The following is a 24,999-nucleotide window of genomic DNA, read 5'->3' as shown; positions in this document are numbered from 1 at the left end:
ACATTGTAGCTAATGACTATTGAAAAAAATACCTATAAATAGGAATTTACTTCTATGCCCTTAGTTACACAAAGTACAGAGTTTCTAGGAGGAGTTTCCCATGAACTGCAGTCTTTTTACTTTCCTTCATGTCAACAATGACTTTTCTTCAGCAGAATTAAATTAGGTTAACACCAATGTTTCACTGTAATGTTGTTAATCAATTCTTCATTCAACAAATATTTATTGAGTGCCTACTATGTGCCATCCACTGCTCAAGTGCTTAAGATATACCAGTGAACTAAGATTCCTGACAGAACAAGTAAGTAAATCATATAGCAAGGTCAGGATACATCCAGGTCTGTGAGGTCTGAAGTTTATACAACTTGGTGGGCCTTCATTAACAAAAAAAAAAATGCAAAATTACAAATGGAAAACTAGATACAAAATATTTATTTAAAATGAGAAATTACAATAATTTACACATATTAAAAAGCTCACACATAGCAAAAAACATGACAAAATCCAGAAAAAGTCACAAAATATTTTCATTAATTTACTATCCAATGCACATTTTTTGGCTGAATTGTCTTCAATCACCTCTTTATTTGGTAATCTTGTAACATTTTCTATAAGGAGAATAGGAATATAATTCCATCTTCCCTCTTGCCTGGTTAATCAAAAAATTTCTATTATTGATTAGAAAAATTTCTCTCAACTACACAACTTGGTGGGTCATTTCATAAAAATTTTTAGGACTGATGTCAACTTTGGGAAAAGCTTGATAGTTTACTTTAAAATATGAGCTGTAAAATGTGGAAGGATTTTCTACAAGTTACTTGACTTTGTTAATTTCACACTATGTTTTTCCTCCACCACCCATATACTTTTGGTGACAGGCACTCTAGTCCACAGTCAAAAAGCAATACACTCTATGGCCAGCAGGTAGTAGCCATCTTCCTAGAAGCTCTTCCCATACCAGGGTGGCTTAGCCCTAACTGAACTACGATACAGGGAAATGACTGCACACCAGTAATTACATCCCACAATGCTCAAACTAAATGTATCCTCAACTCAACTTCCCCTTAGCCAGACCTCAAAAATGCCTGCAACCACTTCAGCTCCAGCTGGTGCAAGGGAAAACTTGACAGAGAGGAAGTTGGAGTGGAAACAGACAATGCTCTCAGTCAATTGTAGTTAAAATATATTATATTTGCAAATTTTACAGAAACATGTGGCCATGTGAACACATTGCTAGGGCCTCTCCCAGGGTTTTGGAAGGGGCCTAAGCAGGAAAGGGGCCTTGAAACTTAGGTACGTGGGTATCATGGTAAACGCACCTTGGAGGAAGTTAGAAGGTGGTAAGTGCCATGTAAAGAGGAAGAAATATAGCAGAGAAGGGATATAGGGCCTAGGATCAATGAGTGGGATGGGTGGTGGTCGCCATATGAAGCAGGTGATCAGAAAAGGCTTTCAAGAGAGGAAAGATTTGAGTAAAGACTTGGAGGTGAGAGAGTCAGCCAAGCAGATAGCTGGCAGAAGAGCACTGGAGGCAGAGGGAGAGGCTAGAGCAAAGAAACTAAGGCAGGAACGTGCCCAGTACGTTCCAGGAACTACAAGCAGGCTGGTGTGATGGGAGCAGAGTGAGAGAGAAGAAGGGTAAGTAACGTGAAATCAGAGGGTTAAGGGGTGGGCAGCAAAATGGGGGATCCTTGGAGAGACTGGAACAGAGCAGTAACAGGATCTGACTTAAAAGGAGCATCGGGGCTGCTGGGTGGAGAGTAGACTGCAGGGAGCAAAAGTTATCCGAAGGGTGAATGACTGTGGCTCAGAACAGAGTATTAACAATGGACTTGGTTATAAATGGTCAATTTCTTTCATTCATTCCAGAGTAATTTGTTCATTAGTGGGGTTGGGAAATAAAATTTGTAGCTAGGCTAATATTTCTGGACCGTGATGTCTGCATCTATGGATGTAAATAAATCAACCTAAGTATAACTTCATACGTAGTTTCTGTGAAGGCACAAAAATGTTTACAAACTATCAAAAGAACTGTATTTACTGTGAAGATTTTATAGAGGCAGTGACCAAAATGTAAACCACGCGGGGGGAAGATGACTTGAATAGGATGTGGTTCTTTGACCAGTTTGTCTGGCATCATTTATGACACCTATTTAAGGACTTGTATAAGGCCTAGTTCAGTGCCATTATCGGCCTTTAATGCTATGAGTCTGGTTAAGAGCTAGCTGTCGGGGACCAGCAGGTTCCCAAACTCTCTATAACGGCTGGACAGACCACCCAGGAAGCTCTTCTGTGCGTGAGTGGAAGGCCAAACACCTAAGCTTCAAAATGCCTCAGGAGGCGATGCTGTCAAGAGGCAATAATAGGAAAATGACACCGCAGTGTGTTGCCAAAAGTTGGGAGGCTGTACGGTAACAGGATTTACTACTAGAGGTCTGGTGAAGGAAAGGAATATAAAATAGCCCCACAAAACTATTTGGCATACTTCAGGTGAAATAATTAAATAAGTTGGGAAAAGGTTAGCTTACATGTTGTCTTGGATTAGGGTCCCCAGGAAACAGACTCTGAGACCAAAATTTACCTGCGGGAAGTTTCCTGCGGAGCGTTCTCAGGTACAACACAGGTGAGGGGAGTGAGGAAACAGGAGTGGGCAGAGGGAGAAGGTAAACTGTGATGTAGTTGCAACAGAGGCCTCTGGTGGGAGCTCTAGACCTGGGATGGCCCCTCAGAGTTGTCCAGAATTGAGGCCAGGGAGCATGGCTTTGCACTGCCCACCAATCAAATATTGGATGCAGACTGCCCTCAGGATGGGGGCCTAATCTTTGGAGAAGCAGCAACTTCACACCAAGGGCAACTGTCCGAGAAGAATGTAGGTGTGGCAGCTGGAGGTGGGGGGTGGTTATCTCAGTCCTGAAGAGGGAATCCAGGTAGTGTGGCATGGCATCCACTACACACGTGCACAGTGATTTGCAGTGTAGAGTGCTCACACCTTTAAAGCACTCAATACTCAAAGCAACTGGATTTTATAGGTGAGTCTCAGAGAGGTTAAGTGACTTGCCTAGTGCAAATCTACTCATAAGGGGCAGCAAGATCTTTAGAAATCAAGTCCTCTGATTTTTTTCCAGCTTTATTGAGATATAACTATCATATAACATGTAGGTTTGTGCACAACGTGTTGATTTGATACATATTTCTAAATGATTACCAGGGTCTGCTAACACCTCCATCACATCACATAATTACCATTTCTTTTTGTGGTAAGAATATTTAAGATCTACCCTCTTTAAAACTTTCAAGTAAATAATACATATTAGTAACTAAATCACAGTCTTCAGCATTGTATCCCCAGAACTTATTCATCCTCTGACTGAAAGTTCATACCTTTGGACCAATATCTCCCCATTCCCACCTCCAGCCCCACCTCAACCCCTAGTACCTACCATCCTAGTCTCTGTTTCTACAAGGTCGGCTTTCTTAGACTCCACATATGAGTGATATCATACAGTATTTGTCTTTCTCTGTCTGACTTATTTCACTTAGCATAATGCCCTATGATGTTTTAAATTACAAACATCAAAATTTACTCATATCTAAGATTAGAGATCCTACAATATGAAAAATTTTAAAGGTATAGAAAAGTAATTTATAGAAGTTTTTTACCTAAGTCAAAGAACATGAAAATTAAAATGGAATATTTTCTTATGTGAGAAGCTAATTAGCCATGAAAAAAAATCTATCCAATCAGAACTCAAAGTAATCTTTAGAGATAGAAAATTCACTCTAAGTGAACTAACATTGTATGTACATTAAATCAAATAAATGTGCTATTACTTTTTTTATTGTTACAGACTTGTGAGATAGTTTATAGAATGTCCACATTTTCTATATCTTCTCAAATGTATAATATACTATAAATCAAACTGTAAACATGTCTAATTTTAATATTCAGATAAGAAGATAATCACAAAGCAAATATTAAAATTATGAGATTCAGGCAATGAAAAGTTAATAATGAATTAGTATGTTTATACTGCATATAGGAAAATGTGTTTTAATGCCTAACAGAGATATCTTTAAACTGTACTTAACAGGTAAGGAGACAGTACATTTGTCCCAAGAAATAAAAATGCACTTATGTGAAGACAAGTTATTTCACTGTTAAACTTCACCAGTCTAAGTGGGACCTGAATCAAAAATCAAATAACACTGTTTTAAAGCCCAGAAAAGGTATATTTAAGAAAATAATTTATTTTAAAAGAGACATTTTAGATATCCTCTGTAAGTTGCAGCACAGCCCACCATTTAGAAGATATAAAGTGGGTGACTGCCAATGGTGTAGGATTTTAGGAGTGGGCTAAAAGACTCTGACCCCAAAATACCACTCACATCAACTTTCCAATACTAGCTGAAATTCCAGTTGGAGGGATACTCTTTTGTCACAACTGAAATACCACAGCTCTATGAGAGAAAATAATATTTGACCTTACTGGTTATTGATCTTTGAGGCTAGGATTTTCAATCTTGGCTTTCTGGAATTCCTCAGAGGGCCTGGGGTAGGGCTGGTGGATAGGGGAGTGAGAGTGGGGAGCTGTGGTCCAAAGTGGGAGATCAAACCTGATGAGTGAGTCTGTGGGGAAAACCACCAACCTGGCTTCAAAAGGGGTACATCCTACTTTCATTTACTTTACACAGGGCATTCCAAGAAAAACTTTGATCCAAGAAAAAGAAAGGTTTCATACTGTCTTAGCGTGAAAGAAAGTATGGTATGCCTTTTTCCTGAAGTAAGGATGGTACCTGACAGCCTGAACTGGGGGGTTGGAGTTGGGTATGGAGGAAAGGCCACGGGGGGCCAAGGATGGAGAGGTCTGCAAGATGCCCTCATCAGCTTCACAGTTACCCTGGGAGTGGGCCTGTGTTCTTTTCCTTTAAGCATTTAAAGTCACATTTCACTGCTTTGTCATAATTTTTTTAAAGGGCTTCTCCCCAACCCCATTTCTGACAAAGTAAAATTTCTAAAACAAGGTGCATGATGCTGCAAAAAATAATCTCTTTGTATCCAATTACAATTCTCGCTAAAGTCATTACATGAAAATGTTTAAAATTATATAGAAGATAGTGGCAAGGTAAATGTGTTTGCCCGATGTTCTAAGCCAAGTAATTTCTTTTTCTTTTTTTAATTTTTAATTAATTTTTTTTTTTTTTTTTGGCTGTGTTGAGTCTTCGTTGCTGTGCGCGGGCTCTTCTCTAGTTGCGGCGAGCGGGGGCTACTCTTTGTTGCGGTGCGCGGGTTTCTCATTGCGGTGGCTTCTCTTGTTGCAGAGCACGGGCTCTAGTCACGTGGGCTTCAGTAGGTGTGGCACACAGGCTCATTCGTTGTGGCTCGCGGGCCCTATGAGTGCAGGCTCAGTAGTTGTGGCACACGGGCTTAGTTCCTCTGTGCATGTGGGATCTTCCTGGACCAGGGCTCGAACTCCTGTCCCCTGCATTGGCAGGTGGGTTCTTTTTTTTTTTTTTTTTTTCCGCGGTACGCGGGCCTGTCACCGTTGCGGCCTCTCCCGTTGCGGAGCACAGGCTCCGGACGCGCAGGCCCAGCGGCCACGGCCCACGGGCCCAGCCGTTCTGCGGCATGCGGGATCCTCCCGGACCGGGGCACGAACCCATGTCCCCTGCATCGGCAGGCGGACTCTCAACCACTGCACCACCAGGGAAGCCCAGGACCTACCATATTTGCTTGACAACACGGCTCTAGGAAATAGCAATGGAGCCAACAGGGCCTTTTTCATTTTGCTGCATATCTTGTGCATTACTTGAATTTAATAAAGTACTGTATATATTACTTTTACAACTTTTAAAAGCCAATGAAGATTAAAGAAGCCAACATTTGGGGCTTCACTGGTGGTGCAGTGGTTAAGAATCCGCCTGCCGATGCAGGGGACACGGATTCGTGCCCCGGTCCGGGAGGATCCCGCATGCCGCAGAACGGCTGGGCCTGTGGGCCGTGGCCGCTGGGCCTGCGCGTCCGGAGCCTGTGCTCCGCAACGGGAGAGGCCGCAACGGTGACAGGCCCGCGTACCGCGAAAAAAAAAAAAAAAGCCCTTTATAAATGAGAATATTTCAAGGAGAAGTGGAACAAAGATTTTTCACTTTGTCTAAATTAATTTTGTGCCTAAAATTCTAATTAATTGGGATTAAAATATCAATATCAGGTATGTGGGTCCTGTCAGTAGCTGAACATTATATACCAGATTTTGGTAAATAAAGGTGTTTCGAAGTTCCTGGGCTCAATATATTTCTTCTCAAGGAAAGTAAGGGCTTTTTTGATGAGAAAAGCATAGCCACATCCCCCCAATTTTATTTTACTAGGGAAAAGAATACTATACGATTAAATATGAGCCAAATCATCAGACTTCCCCAATTCTCAGCCTCAGAGATCATATTCTCATCTTACAATAGAGTATATGTTTTTAATGCTATTCGGTTTCTTTTTTATATATCAAATTTGCCTGGGAAGGTAATTTTTTCCCCTAATATGAATAGATACTCTGAGTAACTAAAACCTATGCAAAAGTTTATTGCCTAGAACAATACATTTTCATTTTTTTAAAAATCCATTTTTTATCATAAAACATTATCAATGCTGTAGGTAGAATCTGAAGTAGGAATAGATGCATCACCTCATTTGCACTTACTAGAAAATCTGCATTCATTTCTATGTTCAAATGATGAGTTAATGCTTGATAATATTCATGGTGAGTCGAGCTAACATAGATGTCAGTGGGTAATCCAGGGGACAGGAGCATATGCAAGAAGAGAATCTCAGTGACTTGAGCATCTCAAACACTCTGTGAAAAAGCTAATTGAGAGGTAAAGACAAATTAACTGCTATGGAGAAGGACAGTCTCCCTGAGAGAGAGAGTGTGCCTGCAGCAGTAAGGTTCAGTGATTGCATTTAGTCTGCATAACTGCTAGGACAGTAATCCAGCTCTGGCCTGTGGACTTTCCCTGCTGACTGCCCACCTGGCAATTCCCTGGGCACCTTCAAGACTGTCAGGACTGCACAGGGAAAGCCTGTCTCATTACAACGGCTCTGCATGGGAGATTATGCCCCGCCCAACCAATTGCTCTTCCCTGATTTTGATACAGACACAGTTTTTCAGTTTTTCAGTTTTTCTCTTCATTGGGTCTAGGAAGGGAATATTGTATCTTCCTGCAAAGAGAGATTTACACCTGGCTGCAGATGTCTGTCAGGAAATAGGGTGGGGTGAATACACTGGCATTCCCCCACCCCCCAACAGGCCACCAAAAAAATGAAAAAAGAAAGAAAAGAAAAGAAGGCAAGATGGAAAAGAGCACTGGAAAGAAGGGTAGGTGAGATATTTCAGTGCCTACTGCTAACAGCTATCCCATGAGATGTTAGCAGGCATTCATGGGATCTAAGGTTTACTTGCCTTTAAAATGGACAGTCCAACATTTGCCTTGGCAAAATCTACATATGAAAACTGATTATCTCCATCACATTTTGTCCAACATTTAATATATGTTCTTGAAGTCACAACAATAACATTGAATATTCCAGTTTTACTACTCTAGAAACAATTCCTTTGAAAATGAAGTTTTAAGTTGGTATGTTTTACTACTTGTACTTAGAGCATATCCTAAATTTGTTGTCCCACTGTTTACTCAAATAATGTAGGTGAAATAACAGAGAAGCTTAGAGATTGTAAATACATATATGGGAAAAGTGGTTAAACAGAAAGACAAGGACCAAGGAATGTACAATGGAAATAAGAACATAATATGCATGCAGAACAGTGATGACACCATACCCCCCCCCCAAAAAAGTCTCGCCACTTGACCTCAGTTGTCTCTTTAATTCATTTAATTGTTCCATAGACTCCTAAATATTTAAATAAACTTCCTATTAAATTTTATATATGGTTAGAAAACTTTACATATGGATATATATGGTTAGAAAACTTAAAAACTTTTTTAAAATGGTCACAAAATAGAATACAAATCTCAGATGGTTTCATGGTGTCGTTGTGCCTTTGGTAGAGCAAATTCAAGTCTCCAAAGCACAGGAAAGGCCAGGAAGGTATTACAGATAAAAATTAGCATCTTTTCTGTTATCAACGAAATTAGCCCATTTTCTAAATACAAACAAGCCCGTAAACTAAAATGAAATTGTAGTAAAAAGCTGAGAAGACCTACACATTAGTTTTATTGTCTTCAAAAGGAGGTGTCATATTGTTCAAATTAAATAATCAGCCTTGGGCCAAAAAGGCGTTGCAGGCTTCTCTGCCTCTTCCCACTGTACCAAGCACAGTGCCTTGTAGACATATGTGTTTAATAATGTATGGGTTTATTGGACTATTCACTTAAATTTTTCTTTATTCTGTAATTGGAAGAATAAAAATTGTTAGATACATACTACCTAGAGGATGAACTAGATGCTGGACAAAGACATTCTTTAAAAGTAAATCTCTGAATTATCCCTTTTTAAAAACTTAAATTTCTATATGCTAGGAGAGAACACTATAACCAAGCAATATAAAAACAGAAATGCTAAAAACATCTCCAAATCACGGCCCTCTGAATCTTGTTTTTATCCAGGTTACTAAATTCCACCATAGTTCCCTTGCTCACAGCCAGAGTGGATTCATGTAAAGTTAGTGGACATTAAGCCTCAGGACCCTTAACTTGCTCTAGCTCCTGAGAATGCTAAAAGTTGAGAGTGCTGGAAGCTGTAAAGCATCAATAGGTGGGGAGGGGAAGCCAGGTAGTAATCAGAGTATTTCTATGTAAGAATGTCTGATAAGTTACCTTAAAACATCACGGAAGAATCTGAATCTCCAAGTCTCCATTAATTTGTTGTGATTTATTTTCTCATTCTAAATAAATAGTCACTTTCAGGCCTAATTTTAAAGAGGCTCCTCTCCCCCCAATTTTACAAGATCTAGGTCCCAGAGAAACTGGATCTGCCTCTACTGGCAGCAAATGGAAGATAACCCACAAAGCATCACTGACCAATTGTGCGTGAAAAGCACTACTAATTCCAGTAAAAGGACTTCCCTGTACCCATCTTCTGCTCATTCCCCCGTGCTTTCTTCCACCTACTCACACATCCCACACTCTTGCTCATCAATTGCCTGTCAGATCACCCACCTTCCTACTAGTTTTTCCACCCACCATCCCCTACAGATTTGCTAATAGCCTTTCCTATCAATCCTTTCTTTCCTGCTCTCCCAGGGAAACGCTCACATTTCTGACAGCATCTCCATGGGGATGAAGAGGAAGAGGAGTTGCAGCGAAAGGACAGGACTGGGAAGGCAGAAGTCACTGAGCCATGGCTGTAGCAGATGTTCTCATAAGGCTGAGGGTGATGGCAGTGACAGGGGATATGGGGTAAGAGAAGGTTTGGAATAGTAAGAAATTGCTCCAGAAGTTTGTTACCTGAAGGGCTTCGTAAATTATGCCGCACATTGAGTGTGACCACTAAGGGTAAAAACAATAAGAAATCTCATCAACTCAAAAGGTGCTATGATGTGATGGGAAGAGAATGTACCAGAATACAAAAAAGTGTATGCTGGGGTTGTGACTACATATGAGTGCATATGGAAATGATATGCAAGGGTGAGAATGGTTGTATAAGGAATAATGTGATGACGGGTGATATAACTTTTTCCTAAAATTCTTCTAATTTTGGTATGTTGTGTTTTTAATTTTTTTTTTTTTTTAACAAGGAACTTTCCCATGGCAGGATGGACACTGAAACTATTCTCGGTCTTTTGTCTTAATGTGTCTATTTAAACTGGATACTGTATTATGCAAAAATGGAACTGAGGCATTGTGGAACACAGAGCATGTCCTTTTAAGAGGTGATCTTTGGGCTTCCCTGGTGGCGCAGTGGTTGAGAGCTCGCCTGCCGATGCAGGGGACACGGGTTCGTGCCCTGGTCCGGGAAGATCCCACATGCCGCGGAGCAGCTGGGCCCGTGAGCCATGGCCGCTGAGCCTGCGCGTCCGGAGCCTGTGCTCCGCAGCGGGAGAGTCCACAACAGTGAGGGGCCCGCGTACCGCAATAAAAAAAAAAAAAAGAGGTGATCTTCTAACATTAAGACCTAACCAAAAGCTGCTATTTTAAAATTATCAATGAGGGACTTCCCTGGCGGTCCAGTGGTAAGGAATCCACCTTCCAATGCAGGGGACACGGGTACGATCCCTGGTTAGGGAACTAAGATCCCACATGCCTCAGGGCAACTAAGCCCGCGTGCCACAACTACTGAGTTTGCGTGCCTCAACAAGACAGCCCGTGCGCCACAGCTACAGAGCCAGTGCACCCTGGAGCCCGCGGGCCACAACTAGAGAGGAAAAACCCACATGCCACAACTAGATAGAAGCTCACGCACCGCAACAAAGAACCCGCACGCCGCAAAGAAAGATCCTGCATGCCTCAACGAAGATCCCGTGTGCAGCAACTAAGACCCGATGCAGCCAAATAAATAAATAAATAAAAGGGAAAAGAATTTTTATAAAATAGATAAAATTATCAATGAAAGATATGATGAGGATGATAAGCTCAGTGAAAAAGTGAATGCAACCACACATAACATGAAAAAGCACCCCAGGGGACTTTTGGATCACACCCTGCCTACAGCCCCTAGTTGAACACCTAGAAGCTCTAGAAGATGATGATGACTACAATATATTATGTTTGGTTCTTGAAGCTGAGTCCTGGGCTCACATATGTATTCAACAGTGATACAAATCATCAAATAGAGAAAAGTAGAAAGATAATCATTCCAATTCACAGTTTTATCAAAATGAATAGAAAAGGGGAAAAATAGGTTTTATTGGAGCCATGCCTTTCAGTTATAAATGGAAAATGGATTGATTGATATATCATCTAACACTCTGCATAGCACACACTACAAAGTGGGATAAAGTTGCTCATAACTACAAAAGTCACGGCCCTTGCCCACAGTGACTCAGAGGTAAGTGGGCTAGAGACAGTGCTCCAAAAAAGGGCAGTTCATTCACACTCCATGGAAACAGAGTTTGGCCAGGCTACTGATATGAACTGATTCTGGAATTAACAGAGGATGGTATGCTGCTGTGACCTATGCTCAATATCTCTCCAGTTGGAATTAGCAAGTTCTCCTCACCTAGAGAGTATGGAAAAACTCCTCAATTCTAAGAGACCTGCAATTCTGAATACTTAGGGTATACTTTGCTAATCCAGTTTTGTCTCTACTACCTAGCTATTTCAGATGTAAGAACTCGTTTAGAAAACTACAGATCTCTATATCTTTTCCAGCAGTCCAAACATCTACTCCCAAAAATATGGGGGTTGGAGGGAAAGGAGAAAATGCATTACCATGAATAATACACAATAATTTATTTACAATGTTCCATTTAATTTTATATGAAAAACATGTCAGTCACTTTGGGCATCCAAGACCAACTTGCCTTTCTAGACTAATTACTGGAAAGTCCTATGTGCCCTGTGTTGTACACGACCCTGCCTTTGCCCACTCAGTGGCTATAGGTAGTTGAATTAATGTCAGGGACCTAGGTAAGGCTGGACTGACCCAAACAGATTCTCTCTTTAAATGGTTTGAACTAGGAGACACAAAGACTCTCGTCAGATCATGATGGCCATTTAAACCTAACAGTTAGGGAGAGCTAGGGGCCATAATTTTCCTCCATGTATGTACAAAGGAGTAAAAAGAGAAAGCCAGCTTGCAGAAAGAAATGAGAAATGAAAAAGCTCAGAAACATGAGGAGCAGAGAGACTATGGGGCTTCAGGAGAAAGAGATATGGAAAAGAAGTGACTTTCTTGTGAGAATCGGCTGTACTTCCTGGTTTTCATTTCTGTGAGATTCCTTTATGTTTTCAACAAACCCTCTTTTTATTTGAAATGCTTTGAGAGGGTTTGTGTTGCAGGTCACCAGAGAGTTTTGATGTAAACATGGGATTTATATCATAGAGCAGATGGGGAAAGAGGAAGCTCAAAGAGGGGAGAAATAAAATGAAAGTTCCCTTGACCCCAGGCCTGGCCAAGTGCGGACAGGGAAAGGCAAATGTGGGGCTCTGAAATGAAAGAAGTATGGTTTGCAGGAATCTTTGGTTTTGCTTTTGTTTGGCTTTTTTTCCTTTTTATTTTTTTATTGAATTATAGTTGACATACAACATTAGTTTCAGGTGTACAACATGGTGATTTGACATTTATATACATTATGAATTGATCACCATGATAAGTCTAGTGACCATCTGTCATCATACAAAGTGACTGCAAGGTAATTGACTATATTCCCTGTGCTATACATTACATCCCTGTAGCTTATTTATTTTATAACTGGAAGTTTGTACCTCTTAATCCCTTTCACCTATTCCGCCCAACCCCCCCCCCAACTCCCTCCCCTTTGGTAACCACCAGTTTGTTCTCTGTATTTATGAGTCTGTTTCTGTTTTGTTTGTTTGTTTTGTTTTATAGATTCCACATATAAGTGGAATATAGTATTTGTCTTTTACTATTTGTCATATAGTATTTATCTTTCTCTGTCTGACTTATTTCATTTAGCAAAATACCCTGTAGGTCCATCCACATTGTTGCAAATGGCAAGATTGCATTCTTTTTATGGCTAACATTCCATTGTGTATATATATATCCATTTGCCTATCAATGGATACCTAGGCTGCTTCCATATCTTGGCTAAATAATGCTGCAATGAACATAGGGGTGCATATATCTTTTCAAATAACTGTTTTCGTTTTCTTCAGATAAATGCCCAGAAGTGGAAGTGCTGAATTGTATGGTAGTTCTATTTTTAATTTTTTGAGGAACCTCCATACTGTTTTCCATAATGGCTGCACCAATTTACATTCCCAGCAACAGTGTTCGAGGGTTCCCTTTTCTCCACATCCTCACCAACACTTGTTTTTTGTTATATTTTTGATAACAGCCATTATCACAAGTGTGAGGTGATATCTCATTGTAGTTTTGATTTGCATTTCCCTGATGGCTAGCGATGCTAAGCATCTTTTCATGTATCTGTTGACTATCTTCCTTGGAAAAATACCTATTCAGGTCCTCTGCCCATTTTTTAACTGAATTGTTTGGGGGTTTTTTGATGTGTGATTTCTTTATATATTTTGGATATTAACTCCTTCTTAGACATATCATTTGCAAGCATCTTCTCCCATTCAGTATGTTTTTTCATTTTGTTGATGGTTTCCTTCGATGTGCAAAAGCTTTTTTGTTTGGGATAGCCCCATTTGTTTATTTTTGCTTTTGTTGCCCTTGCCTGAAGATCTCCAAAAAAATATACTGCTAAGACTAATGCCAAGGCAGCATACAAGAAGCATACTTCTTCTAGGAGTTTTATGGTTTCAGGTCTTACATTTAGGTGCAAAATGGCAGACTGGATCTGTAACCAAGTCAGAAATCTGAAAAAGAACAATGCTACTGGACTACAGGAACACTTGACCTTGATGTCTTGAACATCACTTCCTAAGCCTTTAGCTGAATAGCATAGACTATGAGAAATATATTATCGTGTTTACCTTGGAATTACACTTCCCCAAAGGTCAATTTTTACATGGTAACATTCTCATTAAAATGTAAACAAGGAATGCCATTAAAGAAATAAGTTATAGACAGAAAATATAATGTTTATAATGTTATTTGCAGAATAAGACTGAATATTAAGGGGAACTGTAGAGATAAAGGCTGATCAAAATACAATTACTTCGAATGTTATCACATTCAAATATGAACATAATCAAAAGGAAATGAAGAATTGTAGTTATGGTTCTTTAGATGGAAAAGAGCCATACTTTGAGTAATTCAATTTTACTAATTATAGTCTCTTGAAACATGAGATATGAGATTATAGAACAATCTTAATTTGACAGACTTAAACAAAAGTATTTAAACTCCCTAAGCTTTCAGTACCTAAACCACTTTAGCTGAGTATGAGTTTCTTTTTTTCTCTTCCAATGATGCAATAGCAAAGGGTAGTTTAGGACATTTAGCCATCTTGTCCTAACAAATAACCAATTCACCTTTTTTTCCCAGTATATTCTTACGTATTGATTTTACCAAGTGAACCCAGACATCTGTCACACTTATCCAATACAGATCCTTTTCCTTGGCAATGTAGTTATAACATCAATCAGTCACCTGGCCTTTCACCTCTAATTCCTATTGCCACTGTCTGTCAATTATTAAAGCTTGTCCGTTTCTCCAAATAAGTTATTTTTAAAAACTGAAATACACAGTGACTCCTGTGAAAAATATATGTTTCTTAGAAAAGCATGTAAATGTTCATGATTAATTTCTTCATTAAAATTACTTTTCTGGGTTGAAAACTAAAGTTTATAAACCCATATTTCAAAGACTTCTAGATATTTTCTTTTAGAACATATTCCCTGAATGGTAGTATTAGCACTTGTAATCCAAACTCCAGTTTGAGGAAGACAACACAAAAAGAAATCCAAGCTGAGTGGCATTATTACAAGGGTCTTCAAATGGAGCAGAGTGGTTTGTCTCTGGTTGAACCCATTGAGAGTCACAGAATGACACCCACCTTGAGCTGCAGGCCTCCTGGGATAAGAGTGTTTGCTGGAAGGCTTTTAATGTGTTCGTAGACATAAGAGGAGAATTGCTCCTGCTCAGCCTGTAATTGGGGGCCAAGTTTAGAGAGATGACCTCTGTTGCTTTTGATAGCTGTCTGCAATTCATCAATCAGCTTGTTCACCTGGAGGGGTTAAATTATAAGAGTTGTTAGCAAGAAGTAATTGTTGATGTCACACCTATTAGATTTTTGAGTACTTAGTTTGATGTGGGGAAGATGACTTCAATATAAGAATCTGAGTATAGATCTATGTTCAAGTAAAGCGAATAGGCGATATATACATTCCTTCATCAACAAATTTTATTTATGGGAAAATTTCTAACTTTGTACTTCAGTAATATGGAATAGGTACCCATTTACAACTGTTGAATAAAAATTGTCTCTAGATACAAAAAGAACCATATACATTGACAAGTTTGCCAAGGACTTTTAAACTGCTTAACAGAATAAGACCTCTCTAAAACTTTAAGTAATCCAATATATGCGCCAATGACAATATTTAATTCTATTACATGTACCTTCCTTTTAAGAATATTTTATTTTACCATCTGTATGTTACCTTTAAAATTTGTAATATGTATATTAAATTCATTAACATTTTGTGGCCTTTTAAATGAATCAGTCTGTTCTCTTCCTTCCAAATACTTTAAAATATAATTTTCCAAATTTCATAAATACAATTTTTCAAAATATCCATACCTCAAAGACAATGCTCTATTCTAGACAATATTTTGAATATATACAAATTTCTGAATAATGCATAGAATTTTTCCAGAAACAGCAAAGGCTTAGAAACATGTACCTTTTATATTTAAATTTATGGATTTCTAATCAGAATATTTAAGAGACATATGAACTTGACTTACAGGTTATTAGTAAGACATACTGAAGACTCAAAAATAGTAAGTTAATATTTTAACCCTTATAGTTTACAAATTAAAAATCATTACAATTCTTTGACCCTTCACTGTGTTATATAAACTTATATTCTCTCTAATAGATTGGATTCTTACATAAACACTGGTCGATATAGGGTAGTGACTAAAAGAGATGAAAAGCAGGAATTCTCTTTATCCATGATCTTTAAAGTGATCAAATTAGACCCATCTTAGAATTATGAATGACTGTGAACAGGGCATGGATTTTTGAAATCTTGGGTTAAAATGCTGGCTCTTTCATTTACTGACTGAGAGGCTTTGAACAGGTAATAAAAAAACCTCATTCACAAATGAAGAATAATACTGACCTTACCATGTTAAGAATTAAATTAGATTAAAGAATGGACAGCACAATGGCTAACCTATAATGTCGCATGTACATGGTGTATTATTACAGTGTTTTCATTTTTAAATAGAGTAGTTTTCTGCAAATCAAGTTTTAATTGTTTTTCTTGGCCTGTCTTTCCTATTCCTACCATTATGTCACATGAAGAAGATAAAAATTTGAAACTAATTGCTACATAGATTCTCAACCTCACTTCAGTGTCCACAGATAAAATGCAAACTCCTTCTCCAAGAGTCTCCCATGTAATGACAGCTCATTGTCTTTCTATCTCTCTCAGCTGAAAATATGGTATTTGCCCCTACCAACTCTGATGTTAAATCTATGATTTCTATCCCTTCCACAGAGGATTTCAGGGAAGGCAATGAAAGTAAGTTTGTACTATTATACATATGACTTGAATATTTACTTTTCTACTTTACCTAGTTAATTTGAAATATATATATAATATTATGTGTATATATATATATATATATATATATTACTTCAACTATATTTAGCTTTTCCCAAGAACTTTAGAAGCATTATATGCATATAAAGCTAATTTAAATGATTCCTATTTTTCTTTGGTGTCCCATATCTTTCTTATTTGTCCCTATGTGATCAATCATATACTTTCTTTTAAACAATGCTTTTTTCTAAACAAAGAACTGGCAAACTTCTTCTCTATAAGAGCCAGATAATATTTTCAGTTTTGTGAGTTATAATGTCTCCATCAAAACCATTCGACCCTGCAGTTGTACTTTGTAAGCAGCTGCAGACAATATGTAAACAAATGGACAAGGCTGTGTTCCAATAAAACTTTATTTAGAAAAACAAGCAATGGGCTAGATTTGGCCCCAGGGCTTCAGTTTATCAACCGTTCTTCTAAACACATATATTTCCTCTCCTTCCTTTCTTTTCTTATAAGTAATACTCTGGCCAAGGCTCCATCTCCTCATCCCCTCCTGCTACTGGTATTACCAATACACTTACTGAGTGGCCTCCCTGTCCCTAGTCTCTCCCCCTGTAATCCATCCTGTCATCTCCACCTAATTAATCTACCTCCAATAGTATAAATAAACCTTCAAGTAGCTCCCCCACCCACTGCATTCCTCATCTTGCTATTCAAGATTCAAGACCTTTTCTTACTTTCTAGAACAAATTTCTATGCTTTCCACAGTACAGTTAACCCTATAAGAAAGTCATAAAGCTTAAAATATGGCAATGATGGATGATTCAATATTAGTCAATGTTTTTCATCCTTATCTTTACATACTACCTTTTAGCAGTATTATCCTCAAAGACGATGGATAATAGTATATTCTACATACCAAAGCTAGAGACCAAAGCAGACCAAGTAACTTGCTCTTATAGGTATGTGACAAAATTAAAATCTAATATCCAAAGGCCTGAAATAGAAAGAGTCTACTTCTGGAAAGCACCGATCCTCTCTGAACCTATACCCAGCATCATTTGATTCAAGAAGATATAATTTTACATAGTCTTTAAAATATACTAAGTATCATGCAATGTGTTTTGTTAGTCAATAATACTGCTCTCTTTAATTTTATGTACTGTACCTAGTGCTACAGCAAGCCACCAAAAAAAAAAAAAGGACGAATTTCAGGCTTTGATTTGAGAGCATCTTTATACGACTTGTTTTACTGTCACAATCCATAGCCTTTCACTGATAGGGAATTTCATGTGACATCAGAAATCAACCATACAATTGATGATGTCATTTGCATTCTAAAGGGCTATTGGTTAAAACCTTAGAAGTTTCATTTCCCATAAATTCTTCGTTGCTTCAAAAAATTTCTCTATCATTTTTGCCATTTTCCTTGGCCCCATGATTATCTGTTAATGTATGTGAAGCATAATTATAGCAATCATGGCCTGTATTTTTAATAACTTAAAACTATCAAATAAGATGCCCTAGTAAAGATTAACTTATATCTTAAACATAGGAGAAAATATATCAAGAATCCTGCCACTGACGTTTTGATAAAGTTTCCAACCAATTTTCCTCAAACTTTGTTACTTTAAAAATTCATAAGGAGATAACCAACAAGGTCCTACTGTATAGCACAGGGAACTCTACTCAATATCTTGTAATAACCTTTAGGGGAAAAGAATATGAAAAAGAATATATATATATATGTATATGTATATGACTGAATCACTTTGTTGTACACCTGAAATTAACACAACATTGTAAATCAACTATACTTCAATTTAAAAAAAATGCTTTTTAAAATTGGAAAAAAAATTTCATAAGGTCTTTTATTCTCAAAGTGCTCCATTTTACGTGTTACCCTGAAAGATAATGCTATGCATGAAATAACTGATATACCAAAATCAGATAGGTAAAACAATACTCCTGAATTATATTACATGATACGATTTTTTTTTTCCAATCACAGATGTTGCTAAAAGGGGGGAAAATGTTCTTTAAAATTCTTCATGAATCTTTTTTTCCTGCAAATCCTTTTTTTTTTTTCCTCTCTACAAAGGCAATGTGAATGGGGGCAAAAGAAGACAAAACTTGACCTTTTGTGATCCCAGCATTAATGGGTCTGTTCATAATTCAATCTATGTGTGTGTGGGAGCATCCATGTGGAAACATAGAGGCCTGAGAGACATAAAGCCTTTCCCTTTAAACATTATCTGACCCTATCAGTCCCATTCACAAAAGAAGGCTTACGTATGCATATGTTGAAAAAATGCACCATCTCATTGTGCAGCCGAAAGCCTACACATTCTACTCTTCATTCTCTGTAGAAATGCAGCACGGAAGTGACACTTGTACAGAATTTGGGAGAGTGACAAATGAGCAGAAGGTAGCAAAAAAAAAAAAAGAGTATTCTGGTGAGGAAAAAAACCAAACTTCTGAAAGAATGCAAATGCACACCTGTCTATAAACATATACATAGGCTTTTTTGCATAAGATGTAGGGCATTTTGGTCATTCATGCAACCCTTGAATTTAGTTGAATTCTCAAGATGATTTAGAGTAAACAAAATATTGTTCTGTTTATAATCATTCTAAAATGTATACCTATCAAAGTTGTACACTCTGAACCATACATTGTGAATACTGTACTTTAACTATTATGAATGACTCTTTGAAGAGCTCCTGGTTTTTCTAGTGATGAGTTCAGCTGTTGGCCTGAATGCTATGTGGCCTGGAGTCCATATATGTTAGTGAGGAGACTCCAGAGCACTTTATACTGAATTGCCACTTGAAATCAGCACAAAGGGTGGCAGCCTCCACGCTAGGAACATCATCTTGGCATGCAGCATATGGGACAGTCTCGAAGCCGGGTCAGTGCTTAAACTTAAGACCAAGACACTTTCTAATTTACAGCATAGTTAAGAACCAGAAAGGGGACAGGGAGATAAAAATGGGTGTTTTAAACTCCCTAAAGTCTCTTACTTGGTTCAGGCCCAAGGGTACAATGTTTTTCAGGTTAAGAAGTGAACATAATCAGACTTGACAAATGAAGGCTAGAAAAGACATAGGAATCTGTGAGCAAAATTAAGTATCTTTTAATCTTAAAATTAAGGATGAGCTGCAGTGTAACCACAGGAAAACTGAAATACCATCTCGTATTCCAATCACTTCCACTACTCCCAACTTTCTAATAGATTTCCAGACCCCTTCTGAGATGGAAGTTATTTTGGAAGATCTATATTGTTTCCAGCCAGGGGTCACTTATGTGCTGCCTTTAGGCCTATTTGAGTCCAACATCCCCATCAACTCATGGGGGAAGGGGTGATTGAAAATAGAGACATTTAAAAACATCTTTATAACTCATCTGGCAAGAGGGGTATGATGATGGCAATAAGGATGATGTCAAGTATACTTTTGGAGGAAGCAATAAGAATGCACTTCACAGACCTCTGGCTATAGGAGCATAATTGACCAAGGGTCCAAGCTATTATGCTCTTACACCCATCACCAGGTTGGCACCAATGTCCAAGGATACTAAAGCAGGTCCAACCCAGGGAGTCACAAGACTCCTCTGATGGACAACTTTGACTCAAGGATACGCCAGCAGCTTTGCCAAACCGTCCTTAGACTGCACAACAGTCTAGGATACTTCCACCCAGTCTTCCCTTCCTCTCTCCTTCACTCATGTTCAAGCCTGCATTTCAGTCTGACAGGTCTCCCAGCCTTACCTAGAGCTCTCTCCATTTTCTCTCATGGCATTTCTTCTATTAAAATCCACACACATTAAAAAAAATTCGATCCTGGTGTCAACTTTTCAGAGAATCTGGAATAACACACTTTTAAACTGACAAAAAAATTACACACAGATTTCTAGTAGACCATTCCTAAAAAGCTTGATATAGTTCAACATATACCATCACATCGAAGTAGTCTCGTGATGCATACGTTATTATTATTCCCAGTTTTCATGTGGAAAAATTACATGAAATAAAATAAGATTTTAAGATAAAAATACAGACAGCAGATACCTAAATCTAAATCTCAGATTTCACGATGTTTACTTAAGGTTTTGAAATATGTCTAGAAATATAGTATTTTGTAAAAAAAACTGTGGGCAAAATTAAATGTTGGAGTAATCTCCCCATCCCCATATTTTTCATTTCTTTTTACCATCATGATTTCACATCTCTGTATATGAATTAGGCACAAAACTTGATGTCACTGACTTACACATCAAAATTAATAAATCACTTTCAAATTAATGATATAAAAATTATTCTCATAGTGTATGGAATATATTTAAAGGTTCTTACACACACACATTCACACCCACACACACAATCAATATTCCCTTCACTGTGTGATTTTTGAAGCAAACAAAAGGCATTTGGAGTCAGCTGATCAAGCAAATAAGGCCCTTTGCAGGAGAAAAAGTGATGTATATAGGTACTAAAGAAACATTAAGATGATAATAAAGGAGTACCAAATAAGCATTAATACTGTTGGATTTTCCAGAAAAAATAATTTTCATTTCCAGCTTTGGTAAGAAGGTGGCATTAAAAATGATATTTTTAGCATAATGATCATTTTCCTGGGCCACTTCAAGTTTCCAGTTCCATTGAAATTATAGTTTTGCATAAAATATCAACAAGCAAAATAATTACAATATTTAAAATGCAGAAAATAGTTCATCTATTCATTCTTTTAGATTATTTCTATTTGTTCTCTAATAATAATTTGTTATTATAGATACAATTTTAATTATACTAATTCAACTAGAGATTTTTATTTACATTTCCTGAAGTTGATGATATCAAGATATATGATAGATTCATTTTAAACTTACTGTGAAAATGTAATAAACTGTGATAAACAACATTTTTCAATTGGATAGAGGACAATACTTTTTAAATCTAGAACCAACAACCTAGTTTTTAACTTGTTAATATTAAGTGGAATGAGTCAGAACTATAATTTAAAAGTATACAATTGTTATTTGTTATATCTTAGAAAAATTCAAGTTGAATTTTTCTTATGAAATATTTCCTACTGAGATTACCAATCAATGTTTATAATATAATCTTTAATACTGCACATATATAAGCCCCAAATATTAAGGTAGTCTCTAACTTAAAGAATTGAATTCACTCAGGAAAATCTGATGCATTATACTTGTTCATCTATTGTAAAATACATAGTTAGCAAAGGAGATGCAATTACCATGATAAGAAAATATTAAAACCCTAAAGCTTGGATAGATTTCCTTGCCAAAATGTCAAAAGAGAATTATATGAAAGTTTAATTTTTAAATATTCATGCTATCTTATTCTTTGAAGTTGCTTATAGATTTTATTTACTGACAGTAGTACATGGAAATTAGCAAATTCATGATCTTTCCTCAGAAAGATTAAATGCTTTTGCATTCCAGGAAACTACATGAAAATCATTTTTCCCTTTTGTCTAACACCAATTTTGTATTATTATTTCATTTATGGAATATGCTGTCAACTTCACAGCATGAGCTTTGGAGAGAAGCCTTGCGTTAATAGTCCTTCTTTACAATATTGTCTACAGAATCTTATGATTAGTTCACTTAGGCTTGACATTTATAAACTACAGTTTTTCCTTGATAAGAGGTAACATTGCTAGCATTTCTAAAATTCAGAAAGATAATTCTATTCCTAGAAAGTCAGAAAATAAAAATAAGATTTTATTATTTGTTCAAAGTTCAATAAAATTTTAATGTTTTTCCTATGTTAGCATAGTCCATAATTTCTAGATTCCAGTTGCATGTAATAATTTTCCAATTTAGGAAATTTATGAGGAAGTATTCATAAGTAGTTTTCAGAAAATTATAATATGATTTATTCTTTCAAGCATATAACTATTTTTCAAGCTGCCTATATCAATACAATGATTTCCAGTTTTGACCAGTTTTTTTCATTATGTTTTATCAGATAACCAAAGTTGGTTCACTACCAAATCAAAGTAAAATCTGCCTTAATTTTAAAATTAGTATTTATTGTAGTTTTACAATACAATTTAAAAAGTAAGTTCCTTACTTCTTCTTGTGCCTTATGGTGTTCCTTTGCTGTCACTGAAAGAATGACTTTTTCGGTAATTTTCCCTTTCTGTTCATCCACAGCCAGGTTCAACTAGAGAAATAAATAAGTAAATGACATGAAAATAGGCACCTATTGACACCTAATAGCAATGTTTATTCAAACAACTAATTTAGCATAATCATGGAAGGTGATTTCAAATTAATTTGGCCCATACGTATGTGAAAATGAATTCCATTTAGATTAAATAAGTCGAAATGTTTTTATATTTAAAACATTTAACACTATTTTTCACTTCCACTTTTATTGTTTTTAAGCTTACTAAAATATGATTTGGGAAGGGGTCCTAAACTGCAGACATTTGACACTGAGGAGTACCTTTTAAAAGCATTTTGTCAAAATTAACATAGCAAAATTTTTTAAAATTAGGCTGATATTCCTATTCAAATCTTTCATTGTCAGTAGGGAATAAATTGGCTGCTGTTATGTCAGGATAAGAATTCAAGGAAATAAACCAAAAGCAAATGTCAATTCACTGTTGAATGGTTCAAAATGATTCACAATATTTCACAACAAAGAATAAGTTTTACCTTAAATACCTGAATGGTTACTTCCAACCTGCTCCATGAACAGAGCCAGATAGAGGTCTTCTACTACTGCTGTAAACCCATGTTATAAAAAGGTGAATGTGGCTTATTCTATATTTCTTTATAAACAATCCCCACCAAAACAAAATGCTATTTTCAAAAAAAGGAAAAAGCTAAACTCACACAGTAATATTCACTCCGCAGATTGGTATTAATAGGAAGAAAGAAAATAACAGCCTGATACAGAACCTTCTGAATTGGAATATTTAACAATTCTTAAGCAATGGACGTGCCATGTAGTATCCCCTTATTGAAGATTAAGAATGAATAAGGACCATGTTTTTTGTTTTGTTTCTTTTGTTAATGCTGTTGTTATTTTAAATAGGCTTTCTCAATTGTATGCCTGGCAAATCATGTTTGAGTTAACATGAATCTCTAATCTATACCCTGCCTGAAGACCCACTCCTATACTTGGGATAGAATGGGAGTGGGGTCAACAATATAACCTCCTCAATCTACCTATTCTTATATACTATAAGAATAGTATCAAACCTGTGAAGTCTTCATCTACTCATATGTGACACAGCTCAGTTTATCAGAGATCCTGTTTTGGGAGAGGAGAAAAGTCTAAGGAATCCTTAGGTGATCCTAATGATCAACTTAGATAAGGAGTTGACAAACATTTCTATAAGAACCAGATAGTAAATATTTAGGCTTGGGGAAAAGGGGGACAGACAAGTCTCTTTTGCAATTACTCAACTCTGCCCCCATAGCATGAAATAGAAAATACATAAACAAATGAGTGTGGCTATGTTCCAACAGAACTTAAAAAACAAAAAAGAGGCAGACTGAATTTGGACAGCAGGAAATGTTTGCAAATGTTTGCCTGTCCTAGACAGAGAACCACCGAAAACAAGTTTTTAAAAAAAAAAACAAAAAAAAAACAACATGTGATATACATGATGACTACAGGTATAATGCTATATGGTATATTTGAAAGTTTGTTAAGACAGCAGATCCTAAGAGTTCACAAAAAAAAAAACACATTTTTTAAACCATATGAAATGGTGGATATTAACTAAGCTTACTGTGGTAATCATTTCACAATATATAAAAGTAAAGTCAAAAAATAATTTAAAAATTAAAAAAAAAAGTCAAGTCTGCTATTCACCTTAAACTTACACAGGGCCATATGTTAATTATATCTCAATAAAAACTGGGAAAAATCATCATGTGAAGCTATTCTTAGAATCAATCTCCCCAAGAAATATTTTTTCCTGTGCTAAAGTAATACAGAAAATGTAATATTATAAAATGTCAAATATCAAACTCAACTTCCACACAAGGAAGCCTATGTGTAAACTGTGGCACAACATACTTGTGTCAAGTCTCTATGATTATTTCTTTATCAGGGGAGTCTCATTTATCAGGGAGGCTATGTGAAGGAGAGTGACTGGGGAATATTCACCAAGGTCATCTTTTCTTCACAAAGTTAATTTCCAAATGCAAAAACATTCAGAGCAGATCTTTTTTGAAAGGAAGCAAAACAGAACAAAAACAGAGCTATAAAACTCTTTGGTGCCACTGCAGTAGGTCCGATTCAATGTGGTCTCCCAGGACCATGACATGTAGAACTGCTTCCAAGTAACTCTTTAAAAGGTAGGAATTCTTTACCTATAAAACCACTACAGTTGGAAAAATCACCTCATTCTAACACTCAACTTCTAGCACTATCCTAATCTACATAAGCTGAGGGAAAAACACATCAACACTGAAAAGCATTATATGCATAGTACCAAATAGAGAACCCAGTAAGATATTGAAAAATAAATTGTCAACAAAACATAAGGATACATACATGGGGCCTTTTCTGAAAACAGCCTAGACATTCAAAAAGAGAGATATCTTAATACAATCATTTAGAGGAAATTATTGAGAGTAAAAAGTCAAATTAAGAGAACGCATTTTCACTTTGAGGTATTAATAATATGCAGT

General features: G+C 36.8%; 1 protein-coding gene across 1 annotated transcript in view; it reads right to left on the bottom strand.

Annotated features, from left to right (window-relative positions):
- The window catches only part of DCDC1 (doublecortin domain containing 1), a 456,279-nt gene that overhangs the window by 203,020 nt on the left and 228,260 nt on the right, over positions 1-24,999 (bottom strand). Inside the window, exons 9-10 of the mRNA XM_067749533.1 lie at positions 22,418-22,510; positions 14,592-14,762 (exon numbers count right to left, since the gene is read on the bottom strand). Coding sequence (XP_067605634.1) covers positions 14,592-14,762; positions 22,418-22,510 — 264 coding nt within the window. The remainder of the gene's footprint in view (positions 1-14,591; positions 14,763-22,417; positions 22,511-24,999) is intronic.

The sequence above is a fragment of the Pseudorca crassidens genome, chromosome 9 (assembly GCF_039906515.1).
Source record: "Pseudorca crassidens isolate mPseCra1 chromosome 9, mPseCra1.hap1, whole genome shotgun sequence".
Lineage (NCBI taxonomy): Eukaryota > Metazoa > Chordata > Mammalia > Artiodactyla > Delphinidae > Pseudorca > Pseudorca crassidens.
The sequence above is the reverse complement of the archived record's forward strand: the minus strand, read 5'-3'. Positions and strand labels throughout refer to the sequence as shown.